Genomic DNA, 19,621 nt, shown 5'->3' with positions numbered 1-19,621 from the left:
GTAGCTCAATAAATAGCCTATATAAATCGTTACTATAAACTACTGTCGTGTGAACAGGTCTTTACGTTGGCATATCATTGTTTAATGCGTATACAAACACTCAGAAAAACAAACGCTATTAAAGTCAAACATCTTAAGCCAATGATGTCAGATCATCGCATTGAACGACATGTGAATGTTTATAGACGAATGATGATCATTTTACGATTGCAAATTCAAAATACATACATTAGACAACTTTTATTAGACATTTCACACGTACAACGCATCGTTCACTGACACTTTCCATTACAATTGAATGTTCATAGGTACCTATTATTATTATATATAGACAGAGTTACACTTCTTTGTTGGTATTCTCAGTTTCGTCTGTCTGTTTGTTGTCTTCTCTCTGCTCGAAATACATCCACCTATAACAAGGAAATAACTTAGTACTCATTTTTGGAATGCATTAAATCAAGACTCGAACTGTGGAATGTTAAAATCAAATTGTTTACTCATTCATATAATAAAGAAAAATAAAACATACAGAAGCGACTTTTATTCTAGATGGGGTAGGCAAAGACATTGTTAAGTATCGAAGTCATGGTGAACGCATATGACTTAGGTATCACATTTCATTGGGTATCTTTTGTATTCAACATATCAGAGCCGGAGCCTGCCGCCGTCTCTCTGATTATTTTTTGGTTTGATAACGGTGTTTGCAACACTGATGAATTAGTACTAAATATAAATTGACAAACACATGTTTTTTGTGTCGGCCAGTCTAGAACTTTTAGGCGTAATACAGTAAACCACTAGGCCACGTCTCTCTCTTTTTCTATAATTACATTTGTGTAATAAAAAAATATTAATAATTGACCTATAAATAAATACTTACCCAAATATTGCAACGGCTGGTACCGTCATGGCCGCACCTAACAAAAACACTGCGCCTGGCAGTATATTCAGTGTTGCCATGTATACTCTTGAGTATAACGGCCCATACACTAATGGCATCATCGCCTCAGCTAAGCCGAATAGGGAGTTTACTTTACCTGCAAAAGAGAGATGATTTTATAAAAAAAAAATTAATTCGTTAAGAGATTGTTGTACGCACATTTATAGTAGCAATATTATTAATGTAAGGAGTGTATTTGAAAAAATGCTCACACCATACCTAATTATTGATATTTATAATTTAAGGTATAAGTTTTCCGGAGATATTTATTAAATATTTCAACTGACTTCAAAAATGAAGACAAGTGTATTCATTTTTTAAGTCAGTTGAAATATTTTGTGCTTTAGTATATGTACCAAGTTTCCTTATAGAAAAACCCATATATTTATAAAACTATGTAATTATTGACAAAACAAATATATATACAATTGACACTCTCAACCATTTGACAATGTTTTCACAAAACCGCAAATAGCACTCTGTGTGTACATGATATATCGTATAATATTGAATAATCACGATTCGACATCATAAAATAAAATAGAATAGGTACAATTTATACTTCGTACACAACAATAATGCCATAAAAAAACTGATAATTTACACACATTACAAAACACAGCCAATGTACCATAACGCAACATAATGCTTAAAACATAGTTTCCAGCGCTGACTATCGATTGAGCTCATAGTACGAACGCCTGGAATGCCTGGAATGGCAAACAAGCTGACAGCTCCTATGCCTATATATATGAACAGCGGCAAAGATATCACGCCATGATGTAATTAATATCCGTACCACTTATGCATTGCCATTCTGGAGGACTAAGGTGTCATGCCTTCGTACCCCGTAATTTCCCTGCCTTATCTCACACTAATAGCAATTCAAATAGGTCAGATAAAGGCGTACGCAGACGACATTCTACAAAGACTAACTCAATACGATTTATTTCCTCATCATCATAACAAATCTTTATTATTCCACAGATAGGTACAGGTCTATCTTCATTATAGAAGTAACTCGTCCGGTGAAGCTGTAAAGGCCAGCTGCGGCCAACAGCATTAGAGTTGTCCGAAAAAAAAAATAGAAATTATTAGCGCATTCTTATCTCGCCGCCTAGAACTGGTAAATAATGTTATTTATGATTAGATTCAAAGGTTTATACATATATATTATCAGAATTATTAGTAATAAACGAAGAGATAAAAAATAATGCCAGTGGATTATCTCTGCCTACCCTATAGAAAACGGTTTTATAAATCAATTAACACACATACACACACGTCGACGTAACAGCATACAGGCAATAAAGTATTTTTAATATCTTTACTAATGAGATAAGTACTATTAATCAATATGCAATATGAAATAATAACATTGTAAATAGATAAACAAACAAAACTCTCGGCATAACATTTTCATATCTATGTTGTTTTTAATCTTAATGAGAAGATCTTAATATAGATGTATATGTACATATAAATTATATACATATATATAGATATATGTATATAAGCATGATGGGTATGTAAGTTTACACGAGTTTTCGATTGCGATTCCACGAAAGTACTTGTTTCAGGAAGGAAGTTTTCGAGAATGACAAGCCAATCAAAATAGATAATATTAATTTAGGGGAAAATTTAATTTCACGAGGAAAATTAATAGCGCTCATGAATGAAATTCTGTCGCCGAGGCACAAATAATGCTCGTAACTGCCACAATGGTTTAGTATGTATTTCAAAAGTTGAGACCGAGGGTTCTATTCTACTGAATTATTGTAAAAATCTACTATTGAACTGAGAATGGTAGATTTATATAATACTTGAGAATATGTAATAACATGTAGTGTGAAATACATGCATTTAATATAAAATGTTACCATTTTATAAAACTCTACCTCCACATATTTATATCTAACATTATTACAATATAGTAAGCCTCACCAACAGAACCATAGAGTATTAACCAACCATTAACCATTCAATTATAAATTATAATCTATTTTTCTTTAAGGCGTGACTGAGTAATAGCAGATAATATATCAAATATCTCAACAAAATTTTATTTATCATCTGCTTTTCTTTATCCCTAGTATGGACGCTGTAATGTTTTTCTCTTCCATTCATCTCAGTTTCCATATCACTTTTCACAGAGTCCATCTTTTTTTCATCCTTCCTTGGCTCTTCTAATTGTCTACAATTATATATAACACTTTCTTTAAAAAATCTCTACAAACCTAAGCATTATATGCCCATACTAAGACTTTTTTTTACAAAATTCTTATACTATACCAAAAATTATGTCTTACCCAATTCTTCACTAGTCACCAGTTTTGAAGCGATAGACCTCATCGCTATGAACGAGGTGCCATTAAAAATCTCCACAAGAGGAGCTAAAACAAATAAAAATAATTATACACGGTCGATTCAAACTGCTTTCAACGCCTACTGAAGTTCTTGACGATCGATAATATCTGTACAATGACATTTTCTACTACAATAACGTTTATTTCATAAATTTTACCTAATCTACAAATAAAATTTCCCACGGCTAGAGTGATCTAGTGGTGTAGCACACCGTTTTACTATCGATGATTGCGGGTTCGATTCCTCGCATGTACAAATATTTGTATTCATGATTATGATTGTTTGTATTATCAGTCTGGTATGCATCTCTATCTAAATATATATAACTCAAAGGTGACTGACTGACATAGTGATCTAACAAAGCGCAGCCGAAGCCACTGGACGGATCGGGCTGAAATTTGGCATGCAGGTACATGTTATGACGTAGGCATCCGCTAAGAAAGAATTTTGATTAATTCTACCCCCAAAGGGATAAAATAGGGGATGAAATTTGTATGAAACTTTGTCAATTTTAAACAGATCGGACTGAGACATGCATAAAGCTACTATGACGTAGGCATCCCCTAAGCAAGGATTTGGATAAATTCCACCTCTAAGGGAATAAATTAACGCGAGCGAAGCCGCGGGCAAAAGCTAGTTATGTATATATTTACAAAAGAAAATTATATCAGTGGTCTCGAACCAATAACACAAGCTAATAATGCACGCTTACCGTGGGACTAGATTAATTGTCCAGGGTTATTTATAAATTATATATTTATGAAAAATCTATGAGTACCTATATAAATTTCCAATGTGGTGGTTGCGAACGCGAATATGAATGAAGCGAGGATCTTGCTGGTACAGGATATGATGCCCACAACTGTATCGTCTAACTTCATGAAGTCACTGAAGATACTGATGGAGAATAGAGTACCTGGTAAGCAATAATAATAGTTATTTAATCGTCAAACAAAACAATAGATCTTGAACAATTTAAAATCGACCAGTTATTGTTGCGTACTTTACGTGATAATTATAAGTATTCTGATGATTCTTTGCACGAGATTTGAGTTTTGAGTAAGCCTGTATATGATATAAAATTATTTAAAAGAGTTGCTCTTTTGCAAGTTGCTTGCTCGTTCTTCTTGTGATGAGACAGCTTTCCAAATGAGCGGTAGATTAAAAAAAAGTGATGACTATTCAAAAGTGCTTCAATATAAGTTTATTTGAATAAATGATTTTCTACTCTATTCTATAAAATGACTGGGCTGGACTTCAGATTTCAATTTTTACAAAGATATTGTTTTCCAGATATATAAAGACTCAATTTCAGAATATCTATTACAAGCTTGGAGTGAAGCTTGTACTGTATTCAACCTGAAGATGTTTTAATGTTCTTACGTGACTTATCTATAGTGCTAAGAAGAATACCATTACTCTAGACGCCACTATTAATATATTATGGCTATGCGATTTAAAAATTTTCCATAATCAAATCGTGACAAACCTTATATAAGGTAATGATTGTTTTCGTGATAGAGTTGAGTAACAAGTTAATCCTAAACTAAATACCATATTTTGTGCATTAATTTAAAATTTTACGAATTCAAAGTAAGTATTAATACTTTTTAGTCAATACAAATATTTTCCAATCACTTACATAATTGTGTGTATTTTTAACAATTGTTATATTGTATTAACATCTAATATACAAAACTCTCGTGTCCTAGTGTTTGTTATCGGCTATTACCGGCAGTTAAGGGCTTTACCTACCAATTTTTATAAAACTTTGTGTGCATATCCGGTAGGTTTGACTTTCGGCTAACATTTATTTTTCATACCTCTTAATGATAAGGGTAACCCGTCAATAAATTTTTATTTGATTTATGTATAAAATAAATATTTTAATTTTTTAATGTGTCGTATTAAAAATATACACAACCCTAATTTTTCATCTTTCTACCATCAACCCCTATTTTGTAATAGCGATATTATTTAAATAGCAAAACAACGTTTGCGGGGTAAGTTAGTTTAGTATAAACAATTTACTGAATACCAATTTTTCAAAATTTTTACTAACAGAACTTTTCCCATATTTTTTTTTTTTAATTATAATATATTTAATTAACATTAAGTATTTATAATATATTTAATTAATATAAAGATTTTCCAATAATTTTGATTTAGTAATCACTACTGGCTGGTGCCCTTTAATAAAGGCCGTCACAGCACCATTATTGTAAATTAGAGCAGTAATAAAATCAATATAGGCCTGAACTTCGGCGTTAACATAAATTTGCAACTCCTAGCCGGTCGGCTGCTATAAATCTTTCATAATAACTTAGCACAATTTGAAAATTTTACGGTAAATTAAGAAAATGTCAAGTTATAGGAAATTATGACAACAAGTAATAATAGAAGTAACTTAATCATTGATGTGACTAAAATTCAACTGTTTAACAGTTTTCTTTTGTAGCACATAATATCTTGAGATAAAATACTACAACAGATTCTTGTCGGATATAGGCCCGCTTTCTTGTTTACTAGAACGCCATAAGTCTAATTTTATCATATAACAAAATAAGTAGACCTCTTTGTTCAGTGAATTTTATTGTATTAACTTGTCTATTCTTTCGTGTTATTTTTAACGACGGAAAAATAACTTTTATAATTTTGACTGGTTTGTTGAAAGAAAGTAACGAAAATAGACTTATAGAATCTATAGAACCTGTTAGTTTTTATAAATATAATAATTATTGTGTATAAACATATAATATTACTATAAATATATAATATTACTATAAATATATAAAACGTATTAACGTTTACGAATTTAAGGTATCAGTGTGCATAAACTTATATTACCTATTATTAAAATCACAGATATAAATAATTTGCAAATTATTAAATAGTAATATTTATATATATAATTATAGACATACCTACTAGATTAGTGATAATGCTGTAGGTACAAAACATACTGAACTGCACCTCGTCCCAGTTGAATCTGTACCTCATGAACAGGTACAACACGTTCATCTCACCTGTACAGATCAAAATAACATCTATTATTTACTAATATTATAAAGATGTAATTAGTTATTGATTAAAAAAAAGTATTGTGTTTTTATTATTAAGGTAAAGTTTATGTATTTAGATGTTTAATATAACATCACGCAGCGACCAATAGAAGCAGAAAGTCATATTTTCTCAGATTTTGTACCATTTTTTGGTAAATAGTACGGAAATACGTAAAAAGAAAAAAACGAAGAAATTGTGACTAATTTGAAGTTGCGCTAATCAGCTTGTATTAAATAAAACAATTGATAAATACTAGAAAAACAGAACTTATTAACAAATTAACATGATTTTAGTAGTGAATTCAACAGTTAAAAGTAATAATAATAATAACTTTTAACAATTTCCTCAGCGTCATCTGGTCTCAAGCTAACCTGAGCTTATGTTATGGGTACTATACAACTGATAGATTTACTTACATTAGTTTCTTTTGTCTGTAGTCCATTAGTAAATACCTTAATAGACTAACATACATATGAAATAATAATTAATAATAATAATTACTTGGTCAATACGAACCGTAAGTCTAATTTATAATACCGAAGAATTTCAAGAATATATAAATAATAATAATAAACATATTAATTCAGAAAATTACGGTAATCGCATCCAGCGGGCACACAATATATTTATATTTTTAACTTAAATTTAATTTATTAAAAAAAATACTACATTTTAGTATCTAACTAACTATAACAAAAAAACGAGAGACGCCATTCAATGTTAAAACCAATGAGACTAAGAAGTTGTAATACAAACCACAGCTGCCATAAGAACATAGCGTTTTACACTTTCAATATGAAATCAACACATACTGGTAAACCTAAAAGTGCCTCTCACTTAACATTTATACTGTAGGGACGGCTCTAGTGCTGCTCATATGTATAGCCTGCGTTTACCTCATTCTCACAGGTAAATCGTCAGCTTTTTGCAAATTCAATTATATAAAAAGAATATAGACTTACCGTGTAAAGGTCCGAATATGACGCACACAACCACTATAAGTAAGGACACCCGTAGCCGCCTGCGTCGGGGGCCGCTCCTGAACGCAACCGTCAACGTCTCGCGGACGTGACGTGCGTCGAAGAAGGAACACACCCACCCGCGACATCCAACTGGTAGTTCCTAAAAACAATATAATAAATACTAGTTGTACCCAAGAAAAAAACGTTCGTTGAATTACTATTAATAATCACAGATTAAATTATGACAACCTAGCTAAATGTACACTCGTGCGAAGCCCCGGCTTCGCACGAGTGTACATGTATTATACATATAAACTTTCCTGCCCTAATCACTCTATGTATGCTATTAAAGCTGCATTATAATTTATGCAGTAGTTTTTGCGTGAAAGAGTAACAAAAATCCATCCATCCATCCACACTTAGAGACTTCCGCGTTTATGATAATAGTAGCTTTTACCCGCAGCTTCACTCGCATTGAATGTTTTTTTATAACTAAATATTTGTTTATTATTTAATAAAAATCCTATGTTCATTCAAATACCTTCAAGAACACAAAATTTCATGATGATTGGATCAGTAGTTTTTACACAACAAACATACCTTGTCATTATTATATTAGTAAGATTAATACGAAAAGCAAAAACTTTCTAACCCTTTTTACGAAATGACGAATTAGTATGAAATTTCGCACAAAGGAGTGAAGAATGCAATTTTTTTTTTAATTATATTAAGAAAAAAAAACATTACGCACAAATATTTTACACATACTCACATAAATACAGTATTTTATTTTTTGTTAAAATATGTAGTCAGTTTGAGAATAGATTAATATTATTTGTCTATAGTCTTCCAGAATGTTAAATTAAATATGGTCGAATATAGACCAATGGCGACCACTAGTTATATTAACCCAGGACAATTTACAGAACGCCATCTAGTCCTCAGCTAAGAAAAACTTGTGTTATGGCTACTAGACAAGTGTTACATTTACTTAAACACATTTTTGTCTATAAATGCATGCCTAATACGTACATACGTACGTAATACATACGTAGAAAATACCCAGACCAATACAAACAATCATAATCCTGAATACAAATGTTTGTACCGTACGAGGAATTAAACCCACGACCATTGGAGATAAGACTAGGCCACTGAGGCTTACGAAAAAATAGAACTAATTAAATATAACAGAATGAATAACTAGTTAAAATGTACATAATGGACATGTATTAATGTAAATTGCAGTATAATTTTTGAAATATAAATTAAAATGCAATGTTTAGAAATATTTCAAAAGTTTTAGTGTCAGATTTGCACCCACGACCTAAGACGACACGACGAAAGTCGCATCATAAAAAAACCGTAGGAAATTCCCGCAATGCAAATTCGCAGTCCAGACAAGACGTGTTCACAAATCTGTCAGATCAACGTCTGGATTGTATTAAGGCTTGGCCTTGTATTATACATATAAACCTTCCGCCTTAATCACTCCATCTGTTGCTTAAAACTGCATTAAAATTCATTGCGATGTTTAAAAGATCTAAGCAAACATACAGTGAAAGTGACTTCATTTTATACTATGTAAATATATGATATTCTGATATAAATAAATTTGACATGATGACACCGCGTGAAATTTATAGTCTATATGTTATACTAATATATAAGCTATATTATTGTAAAGTTTAATTAAAATCTACTCAATAGTTTTTGTATGAAAGAGTAACAAACATCCATCCATCCATCCACGCTCACAAACTTCCGCGTTAATAATTAATGTGACAAACAAAAATTTTGTACCTCTTTTACAAAAATTGCGCTTATAGAGGTGTATGAAATTTCGCACACTTATAGTTTATATATGTAGAGAACGGACAAAACGTGTTCACACATCTGTCAGATCAACGTCTAAATGGTATTAGGGCCAAGGGCTAAATTGAATGTAGTTAGGAGTAGATTGACATAAACGCGTTACCAATGACAGGATATTACTGCAGATACGTCCTGATACTAATTCAACTAAGACAGACATGTTAATAGCGCAGCGTAGCGAGCTGAATACTAAGCGAGGTCTGCACTTTAGTTCTAGAAGGCAATTGCCTTATAAAATGGTCTATTTTGATCATACTGCGTAGGACAGGTTATATTGAAGAGTTGTCCCACATTTCTTTGTTGACATAGTTTAAGTATAACATATTTAAAATATGACATCAAAGAAATTTCATTTATTAAAACAACACTATGCACATTTCTCCTTTGATGACAAGAATAAAATAGAAAATTGTATTCAAATACTTAAGTTTAAGCACTTTTTAATAGTACTAATATTCTTATTTCTTTTAATCTACCGCTCATTCGGAAAACTATCTCAACACAACAGAACGAAAAATAAACTTACGTGTTGCACTTGTAAATAATTGATATAACTTTACATTTTTAATTTAAAATGTGTGAATACAAACTACCAACTAATACTAATTTATTAGAGTTGAAATATTAAGTACACAAAAAGATTAAATGACGGACTTGCAAATAAACAAGCTACGTTAGTAGGTATTTTGTAAAATGGAATGGTTATTTTATTTTCTATTACACTAATTGCGAGTGAATTATTATTGCTATACTTATACAATATTTATTACGTCGGATGCAAGCGAGCTGCTCGCAAATTGCATTTCCCGTTTGCGTTATCTAGGTCAATTTGGAATCCCCAAAAATCGCCATGATTTAGCGAAATTCGGCGTAAATCGTCATTTATGCTATCTGTATAGAATACATTCAAATATTAAGTAAAATAATATTGAAGTAAATAGTATTAAAGTGCATGTCAGAATTATTAATTCATATAAAACACTTGTGCCAAGAACATCAAGATTATTTTACCATTATCCCTATCGTCCAGTCCAACAACTTCAACTTAAGAAGGCTTATAGTACAGTGGACAAACGAGCTTGCGGTTCACCTGATGGTAAGTGATTACCGTCACCCATGAGCAGATCAGGGCAATTGCGTTGCCGGCCTTTTAAGAAGAAATAAACTCTATTCTTGAAGGTTTCAATATCATATCGGTTCGGAAATATGATTGCTGGGAGGTGATTCTACAATAGGGTTGTGTGTGGAAAAATTTTCTAGAAAACTGCACGATGGAGGAACGGCATTCATGTAGATGAACAGGATAGTATTTTAGTTCATAGTGAATGGTACTATGGTGAAATTCAGTAGCTGGTATATTCTTTATGTTATCTTTTTAATCAGTCTTAACATACAGTTTAGATAATAAATATGTTACATATACATACATATCATATATAAAATCCCATGACTGAACAACTAACGATATACTCAGCCGTCACCTAAGTAATCGGCTAGTGTAATAGAATTTATACTCAAAATTTTTTAATAAAAAATTGAATTTATTAAAAGGTACATTAAAAATATCTTTTGGCATGTATAAATTTATCGAAAACTGATTGTATGAAATTCATATTGAAATGTATAACAATAAAAGTTAAATTCCAAAGATAGCAAAATATGTTCCATTATAGTTATATTTTTCATTTTATCGGTAATTTAAAAAAGAAATCTCTCAACGTGTAATTTAAAAAATTATATTCCTAAGAAATTCAACTATTGAAAATAAATTCGATTCGTAATGGAATGAGTTGAAACTATCGTTTTTAATAAATCATTATCGTAATCTAAATACATAATCTACATAAAACTAAATTGAGTTAAACTCGATAATCAATTTGCCTTTATTGAGAATACAAACTGAACCTCGCAATTTATTGGCATAAAAAAAATTGCCACTTATGCAAGTTAATTTTCTATCCATTAATGCATATTATATTGCCCTATTGGAGAAGAATACATGTATAACACAGGTAGTACAACTTATTAATTCATGTAGAATACATATATTGCATAGGTAGTACCTGTACTATATATGTATTCTACATGAATTAAAAAATTACAAAGTTTAAAAATTCCACTCTGAAATTTAACTTAATAGTCTTATTACAAATATTTGAATTATAGCGGTATTTTGTACAGTTCTGAGATATCATCATTATATTTCAACCCAATATTATGAAAGCCTAGTGGCAGAACACAGCAGATTATAACAGTGTTTGAAAAGGAAAACTCGCAATCAAAACTATATATACTACCAAGACCTCGGACCAGTATAGTAATAGTAATATTGAACAGATATACGTGTATTAACAAAAATGGATTGTTTCATATGTAAGAAATTATAACCTAAAATCCACATTAATAAAAATATAATTTCAATGTACAAGATTAGCCAACGCAGAAGACTCATAAAATTGGACAACTTTGCCAGAGAAATTAACTTGAAAATAGAAATAATCTTTTAAAACGTTCATATAAACTACAGGGTTACCAGATGTAGACAATAATTGTCTGCTTCTGCGTCTCATCTATGTACTTCAGTTGCTTTGTAAACTGTGTGTTTACTGGAGGAATAGTGCAATGTTCAATTGGTTGTATTATTGAAATAAAAAATGTTTAGAATGTATTGTACACTGAATTTAATAGGGACGCCACGGAATGTTCGAGAAAAAATTCAAAATGTATATAATGTTAAATAAAATAATATCGATGTTCCATGCGTGACGTTCCAAATTTAAATTTAATAATTTTATTTTTAATTGTAACTATAATAATATATGGCTAATCAGGATCGCTAATAATGTTCAAATTCAAATTCAAAACATCTTTATTCATGTAGATCTATTGCAGACGCTTATGATATGTCAAATCTACCGTCAGTTTGGAATGATATCGAGATGAAACGAACTGAAAAGAAACTCAGCTCGTATTCTTTTCAAATAAATGTCGTACATGTTTACAATAATACACAGCTATTAAAATTGTGTTTCGTTTGTATAGTGAAATTAGGCAGTAAAATTACTACAACCAGATAGTACCTGCTCTACACCATCTATTGGGTGATCCAACGCCATCGTAGTCGCGGTGGAATGCTAACGGGACCACGGCACTCGTAGGTTTGGTTTTTAATGTGTAAGACTCCCAAAATCCCCCCTCGTCACCCTCTGATGTCTTTTGATCGTATGTCTTTTGAAGACTTTAACACACGATAAAAGTAAGGCAGTAAATATACGGGAAAAGAGGCATGATATCTCTGGAGTGGTATTACGGGTGTCACATAATAATGTTCGTAATGCTGTATATCGACGATGGTTACTGTTTACCATATGGTGGGCCGTTAGCCATCACACGTGATAAATTTACAATGAAAATTTCAAAGTGGACAACTTTGTTTCTTGGTGAAGAAAAAGAGTATTCTAGAGTATACAAGAGACAGAGAATATTCTAGAGTATATAGAGTATTCAAGAGTATTCTACGTAGATTTTGGTATATCTCCTTTAAAACTAACTCTGTATGTACCAGAGACAGAAAAGAAACTCCCTCTAATTAGAGAATTTGACTCTACCTAGAACTTAATTGTCGATCTAGTTAATCTGTTTATGGTAACATTAATGCTAAGCATACGTGAACTACGATCGCGTCGACATAAATAAATTATTACAGTAGTTGGAAAACTGGTAACTCAATTAGAAAGGTCCAAAAATTTAATTACGATTTTACAAATACCCACAGTGAGAGTTGAATATTTTATGAGAAAATTTATTTAAAAATACTATGAGTTTATTTAAAAGTGCTGGTTTTGAAAGGACTTTTGTTAATTAATTACAATTCTATTTAGTAATTAGAATTTTAATATTAAATAGACTAATTTGTTTCAATATTAAAATGTTATTTTTATCAAAAAAAAACATCTTCAATTTGATTTATTTCGTTGTCTAGTTACTTTTTTTTTAATTCTTTTTTTCACGGATAACCAATTAATTTATAAGTCATCATTACGTAGTATAAGTTGCTGTTGCTGTCTGTCCGTCCCTATGTACGCTTAAATCTTTAAAACTACGCAACGGATTTTGCAACGGTTTTTTTTAATATCTATTAAAAAAAACCGCTTCAAAATCCGAGAGTGATTCAAGAGGCACGTTTATATATATAATACATGTACACTCGTGCTAAGCCAGGGAGAGTAGCTAGTAATATTATAAGTCAATTCTTAAATCATATCCAAGCTAACACCGACGCGTTTAAAATATCCGACAACTTAGAGTGCTACTCAAAAATATGCATATGATATTTTTTTTCAAATATTTTTTCTGAGACGCTTAGGAATATCTTTTATCACCCTTACGTCAAGGGATTTCGGAATTGTTATTAAACAAATATAGTTATTGTAGTTGTCTGTTGTATATAAATATAGATAAATAAAGAGGAAAAGAACAATAGAAGACCGGAAATATGAAATGTGAGCAAGATGATCTCATTATTTGTTCTCCTCTACCATCATAACAATTGATAAGAATCAGTAGAAGAAGAAATACTGCGATGATCTCCAATAATTAGTTTTAAGGCTATAATGCAATGGTAATGTGCAGCTCCGTCTCTGCCCAAGCATAAAGTTCTAGTTTGCGTAATCGGATGTACACAAAGGGCCTTTGATCACAAAATTCATAGATGTTTCCAGAAGTGTTGACCTGCCTACTAATCAACAAAGAGGATGTATTCACCTTGATCAATTACTATGTTCTATTCTTAGTCAAACTCTCAAATTCTATTATTATAACACACACGTAGTAATTTGTACACAATAGAAATCACCTTAGCCGTTTTTAGGGCGTCATCATTGATTTGACTGTTTATTTTCTATACCCTACAATAAATTGAAAAGTAACATTTATAAAATGTATTCAAAGGTTTAACAAGGACAATAAACCTTTACACGTCCACACTAATACGCTGGAATCGGGTTTCACGAAGGAAAGAAGGTGTATTTAAATGTAGACAAGGAGATTGAGAAAGACCCCTAGCGCCGCCAGCTCGCACATTCCCGCGTTCTTCAATCGTGAGTGTTTTAGCTCCTTTTCATAATAATGAATTAATATTACAAAATGAAATGACTTGAAACATATGCACTATCGCGCGCGAAAGAATGATCACATAAATTGTAAAAGGCGATTACACACTTTTGTGCGCGTTAACTTTCCCGCGCTAAATCGCGCGCACTTCAGATCCCTCATAAAGGAATGTATCGTGGAAAGACAGCAATAAATATTGTAGTGATTGCTAGTGCCTAAAGTCCCCAATATGAAGTAAAATATACTACTCAAAGTAACAAATTAATAATCTTACATTGTTCTATAAGCCGACGGCCGAGCTATAACAGATCTTCCGTCGCATATGAACAGCAATACGCACATCACTTCATTATGTGATACTACTCATGTATTATCAAATATAGAGAATTAATATATGATTCCTGTTATCTTGTAATTTTACTGCCTCTCACACTCTATAACCGATACAGATTATAAAGCAAGCTGCTTGGCGGCTAAAGTAAGACTAAGCTACACACATAAGCGACTGTTTACAGTCTACAGTCTACCTTCCGTGAATAGGAAGTTATCGATTTTCTCTATGGCATAACATACAGGTTTTTCCATATTCAATCGTATTCTTCTAAATATTCCATAATCTATAGTGATTGTAATTGAACAAATATATGCGTGCTATGATACAAAGAAAATTCTTAACTATTAGGAATCATTAGCCTATTCCGTTATTCGTTCATAAAAAGTATAACTATTATTATTATTGTCAAAAAAAATATATGTACATAGATAGAAGTTTTCTCGAGAGACTACAGCATGGGTTTTCAAGAAGGGTTTATTAAGTTTCTTCAGGGCTCGGCAACGCGCACGTGACACTCCTGGTGTTTTGGTGTCCATAGGCTTCGGTAACCGTTTACCATCGGATGAGTCGTATTATTTTTTGCCACCTATGTAGTATAAAAAAGATAGATAAGAATTTTATTTGTATCTTAGTATGCAATATATACATATAAATAATACATATATATATATATATATACATATATATATATTTTTCATATCTCAGGACAATTCACACACGCCTAGTCCCAAGCTAAGCAGAGCTTGTGTTCTGGGTACTAGAGAATAGAATAATAAATCCGTTATTCATATAAACTTAATTTAAGCATTTTTGAATACTTTTATAGTCATAGTACATAGATTCGTGTAACTATATAATTAAATTGTAACATTTTCTATTATTCATTTCATAATTATGTATAAACGATTTGTATGAAAATGGTCTGTTTAAAATTTGCATATAGAGTAATCATAGTAATCTACATAATCCCTTACTAATATGATAAATATGAATGTGGGGGTAGTTGGTCACAAAATGTTTAAGTGTCATGAAGTTTAATATGTATACACTTAATATTTGTGACGATAATGAAATCAGATAATTGTATACCCATCAATCAACAGGTAGATATCACACGAATAAATGTATATACATGTTATGTTGAATGAACAAGTTAAAACAACCTTATATTTAAACGTTACGTTAAAACAGCAACTAATCAACATTTAGCTGAAACGAAATTTTGCACAAACATTCAATATAATAGTCATCACTATAACTAAATTTGTAAATATCCACGCGAATGAAATCTGAGAATCCGCCCGTAACAAATACACCTATATGTAGGTACGTCTGTACTAATGGCTTCAGTGGTTTAGCGGTTTAGCACATCGCCTTACGTCTGATGGTCGCGGGTTCGATCCACGTACAGTAGTTAAAACATTTGGTGTCATAAGTATAATTGTTTGTATTAGTCTGGATATTTCCTATGTATATACAAAAAAATGTATATAAGTATTTATATATATTCTGATATAAATTCTGATTAGCATGGGACTAGATGGCGCTGTGTAAATTGACCTGCGTTATTATTATTATTACTTATTAGCTGACCTGCGGTTTCACACGCGTGAAATTTAGAGCCTATATGTAATTCTGATGTATGAGCTATATTATTGTAAAGTTTCATTAAATTCAATCATTTTTGCGTGAAAGATAATCAAATCCATTCATCCACTCACAAACTTCCGCGTTCGTAATATAGTAAGATTATATGTTTATAGAGAGAGAACGTTAGTTAGACATCAGTAAACCAATATTGAAGGTATAAAATCCTGTGAGTGATCACCGGAATAAATCGCACCTATTCGAGCCTCGAGTAAACCACTGATTGCAATACGATGTCCCCCTTCAAATTTGCCTGCTGGCTGCTGTAATTTATCACTTAGCTATAGAACAGTACTAGTACTGGATATGTTAATATATCCTTTAATATAACTATACATATTATAAAACAAAGTCCGCGCCGCGTCTCTGTATTCGCTATTATCTCAAAAGCTGCTCGACGGATCTTTATGCGGTTTTCATTTCGCAATAGAAAAAATCCTAAGGAATGTGTAAATGCATAATTTACCGAAGTTCTATAAAAATTGATTGAAGAATCCGTGCAAAGCCGTAAATTATAATGATTGTTATTCTGAGATTAAATTAGTAAGAAATATCTAAATTCGGATCTGAATTATTTACTAAGATTTCTTATGTAGCTGCTGAATGGTAATGTAGGACACCAAAGAAAACTGAAATCGGCTTACTTAGCGCACAATGGCTTTACCAGCAATAAACCCCAATAGTTTCCAGGAAGGACAGAATGGAGGTCAGACAGAGAGTGGACAGAGTATAATGGTAACAAAGAAATCACTGATGTCTATTAATCCTTTACCCACTTGCTCCGTGTCGTATTTTACCATCGTATTTCACTATAAAATATTACTACCATGTTTATTTCTATCATAGAAGAATTAAATAATGCTTACACAAATCACTAACAAATAGCACCTCAAGAAGGCACAAAGGTTCCATGACTTTATCTAATTCGCGTAGCAAAGAGTGATACCTACCTAAAACGTATAAACTCCGTTTTCTTTTAATATAGTGACAATGGCAATCAAGCTGCTAGTTCATCTAATGAAAAGTGGTAACTATTGCTTATAGATATGAACAACTACACAGGTTTTACAAGAAATATGACACCTCCCATTGAATAAAGAACACAAAGCATTGTGGTTGGGGGTGGAAACAGATGAGCTATAAGCTGCCCATACTAATGATTTTGCACAATGGTGACCAATATGTAGAAGTAGGAATTACTATATATAACAAATTTAAAGACTGAACTGCTGTAATTAGAAAGAAGTCATGATAAGTAGAGATGTTAAATATATAACTTACTCGTTGTCTCTCCTGGGAGATAACTGGATCTTTCAATCTTATATATCCATATATTAAACTGGTGAAGTACAAGCAATTCGATATTAAAAATATACCGTAATACCCAATTTTTTGCAGTAATATACCACTCAAAGACATTCCTATGGGTATTCCAAGGGACATACACAAATTGGCTACTCCCACTCTGAATGTCCTCATTTCTTTTGTTGTTACGTCACCTATATAACTGAATACACCAACGCATACAGTTATCCATCCTCCAGTTAACGACGGAAATAGGTCTGAGAGGGCCGTGACCTCCAGAGGCAATTCGTAGAAGAAATATGTGTTTAGAATGAAGCTCGTACAACACAACACTTCCCCTACGATCGGTAGCAGTATACACGCTTTTCTTTTCCCGGTTTTATCACTCCATGAGCCTACAAATAAGACCAGTATACACGGAAATGCCGTTTGGACGATGTTCTTCCAAGCTTGTACTGACGCAGTCAACTTTTGGACTTCGGCTTCTTCTGTCGTGTAATTCTCTGTCTGCCGCCTGTTTAAAGCGGAACAAACTTCATCGCTATATCCCAAATTGACTCGACATGCTTTTTCCAAATTTAAATTCTGAACTGCCAATCCCGAGAACACATTTGACATTATATAACACGCAATAATCGGTTCAACGGTTATATTTGACTTGATCAGCAGCAACTTCTGCAGAACGCCCGATTTCTTAGGTTTCGCCTCATCTTTTGCTCGTAACTCCCCATCCGTTGGCTTCTCAACCGACGTGCTGATACCGTTCATGTTGTCCTAAATCGTTAGAGCACTATTAAAGTTCAATCAATCATCTTTAATATGATTCTTATTTGCTGAATGTTCTCCGAGTATCCATCGTAAAGTCATTTAGTGTGGCTAGACGTTTTTCTCCTGTGAATATCACTGGATAGCATCGCACCGGATTGTTTACGACACTGCACAATTCCCACGACTCTAGTGAACAGGACACTGGCAGGACAATAGTGTCGCAAGCCAGAGAGCAGACTGAAAGATCCTGTTGTCTTAAGAGTTGATTGGACGGATACGCGTTCGAGTGGTATCATTAAACGCAATTGGCTGGGCGTAGTGTGAGCTAGATGGAGTGCGGAGCCCGCAGGACTGGCGCGGTCGGAGCGTCACAACCTTGCAATAAGCAGGCGTTTATTCCATTAGAGCAATGCCTGCTATTACGTGAAACACTGGGTACATACCACGTTACGATTAGTGCACGGTCAAGGTACGCTTTATATACGAATAGGAACTGTTTTCTGTATCAAAATGTATAATTATTCAAAAATTGTTTTAATTATTTTAAAATTCTGCCTATCATGGCTTTATTCAGGTTATTCAATAGAGACTTAATTTAACATGGTATTTAATTATTGTAAGTAACAGAAAGGTATATGAGAAAAACTGTAACAATTGTAGAACTTTATGAACGTAATAAAATCTACTGTTAGTCTAGTTACAAAATGATTTGTTTTACTTTTGCATTTTATCAACAGTTAACTGAACTCATTTTTTTAGATCTTACAAACTACCTTTGCATTTAATACCGATTCTGCTTAGTTTTAAACTAGGTGGCATATGAAACTAGTTTTACATTATTAACTTAAAATACTTAATACTGTAAAAGAACCAAGAAAAAGTTTTCAAGATACTGGGCAAGTAGACTATATACATTCGAAACATGCAGGTTTAATCGTTACATATCTTTGCATATATGTATAATTTAATCGTAAAGTCATGACGAGGCAATAACTTACTGCTTATTTGTTTGTCTGTATATTAAGAAGGTTTTACGTAAAACGGCTAAAGGAATATATTGTTTAATATGGGTCAACATAATATAGCGGAAAGCTGAGAGAAATACCTCTTAAAGCGATGAATTAATTTCGTAAATTCTTTATTTTTTGTCGTTTCATTAACTATACAAATAAATAAAATTGTAGTGTTTGTTTGAAATTTCAACTTAAGATCTATTTACTAAATATATATACAGTACTTTCATCAAAA

General features: G+C 32.1%; 1 protein-coding gene across 1 annotated transcript; it reads right to left on the bottom strand.

Annotated features, from left to right (window-relative positions):
• Nucleotides 1-243: 243 nt before the first annotated feature.
• LOC131843666 (proton-coupled folate transporter-like) lies at nt 244-18,724 on the bottom strand. The gene is made up of 7 exons (XM_059192353.1): nt 17,582-18,724; nt 7,333-7,492; nt 6,232-6,333; nt 4,086-4,223; nt 3,250-3,333; nt 881-1,037; nt 244-410 (listed from the first exon to the last, which is right to left on the bottom strand). Exons 1-7 carry the CDS (start codon nt 18,371-18,373, stop codon nt 338-340), a joined length of 1,506 nt encoding a protein of 501 aa, XP_059048336.1. The 5' UTR covers nt 18,374-18,724; the 3' UTR covers nt 244-337.
• Between the last annotated feature and the right edge of the window lie 897 nt (nt 18,725-19,621).

The sequence above is a fragment of the Achroia grisella genome, unplaced genomic scaffold (genome assembly GCF_030625045.1).
Source record: "Achroia grisella isolate CSIRO2021 unplaced genomic scaffold, CSIRO_AGI_Agris_v1 utg327, whole genome shotgun sequence".
Taxonomy (NCBI): domain Eukaryota; kingdom Metazoa; phylum Arthropoda; class Insecta; order Lepidoptera; family Pyralidae; genus Achroia; species Achroia grisella.
The sequence above is the reverse complement of the archived record's forward strand: the minus strand, read 5'-3'. Positions and strand labels throughout refer to the sequence as shown.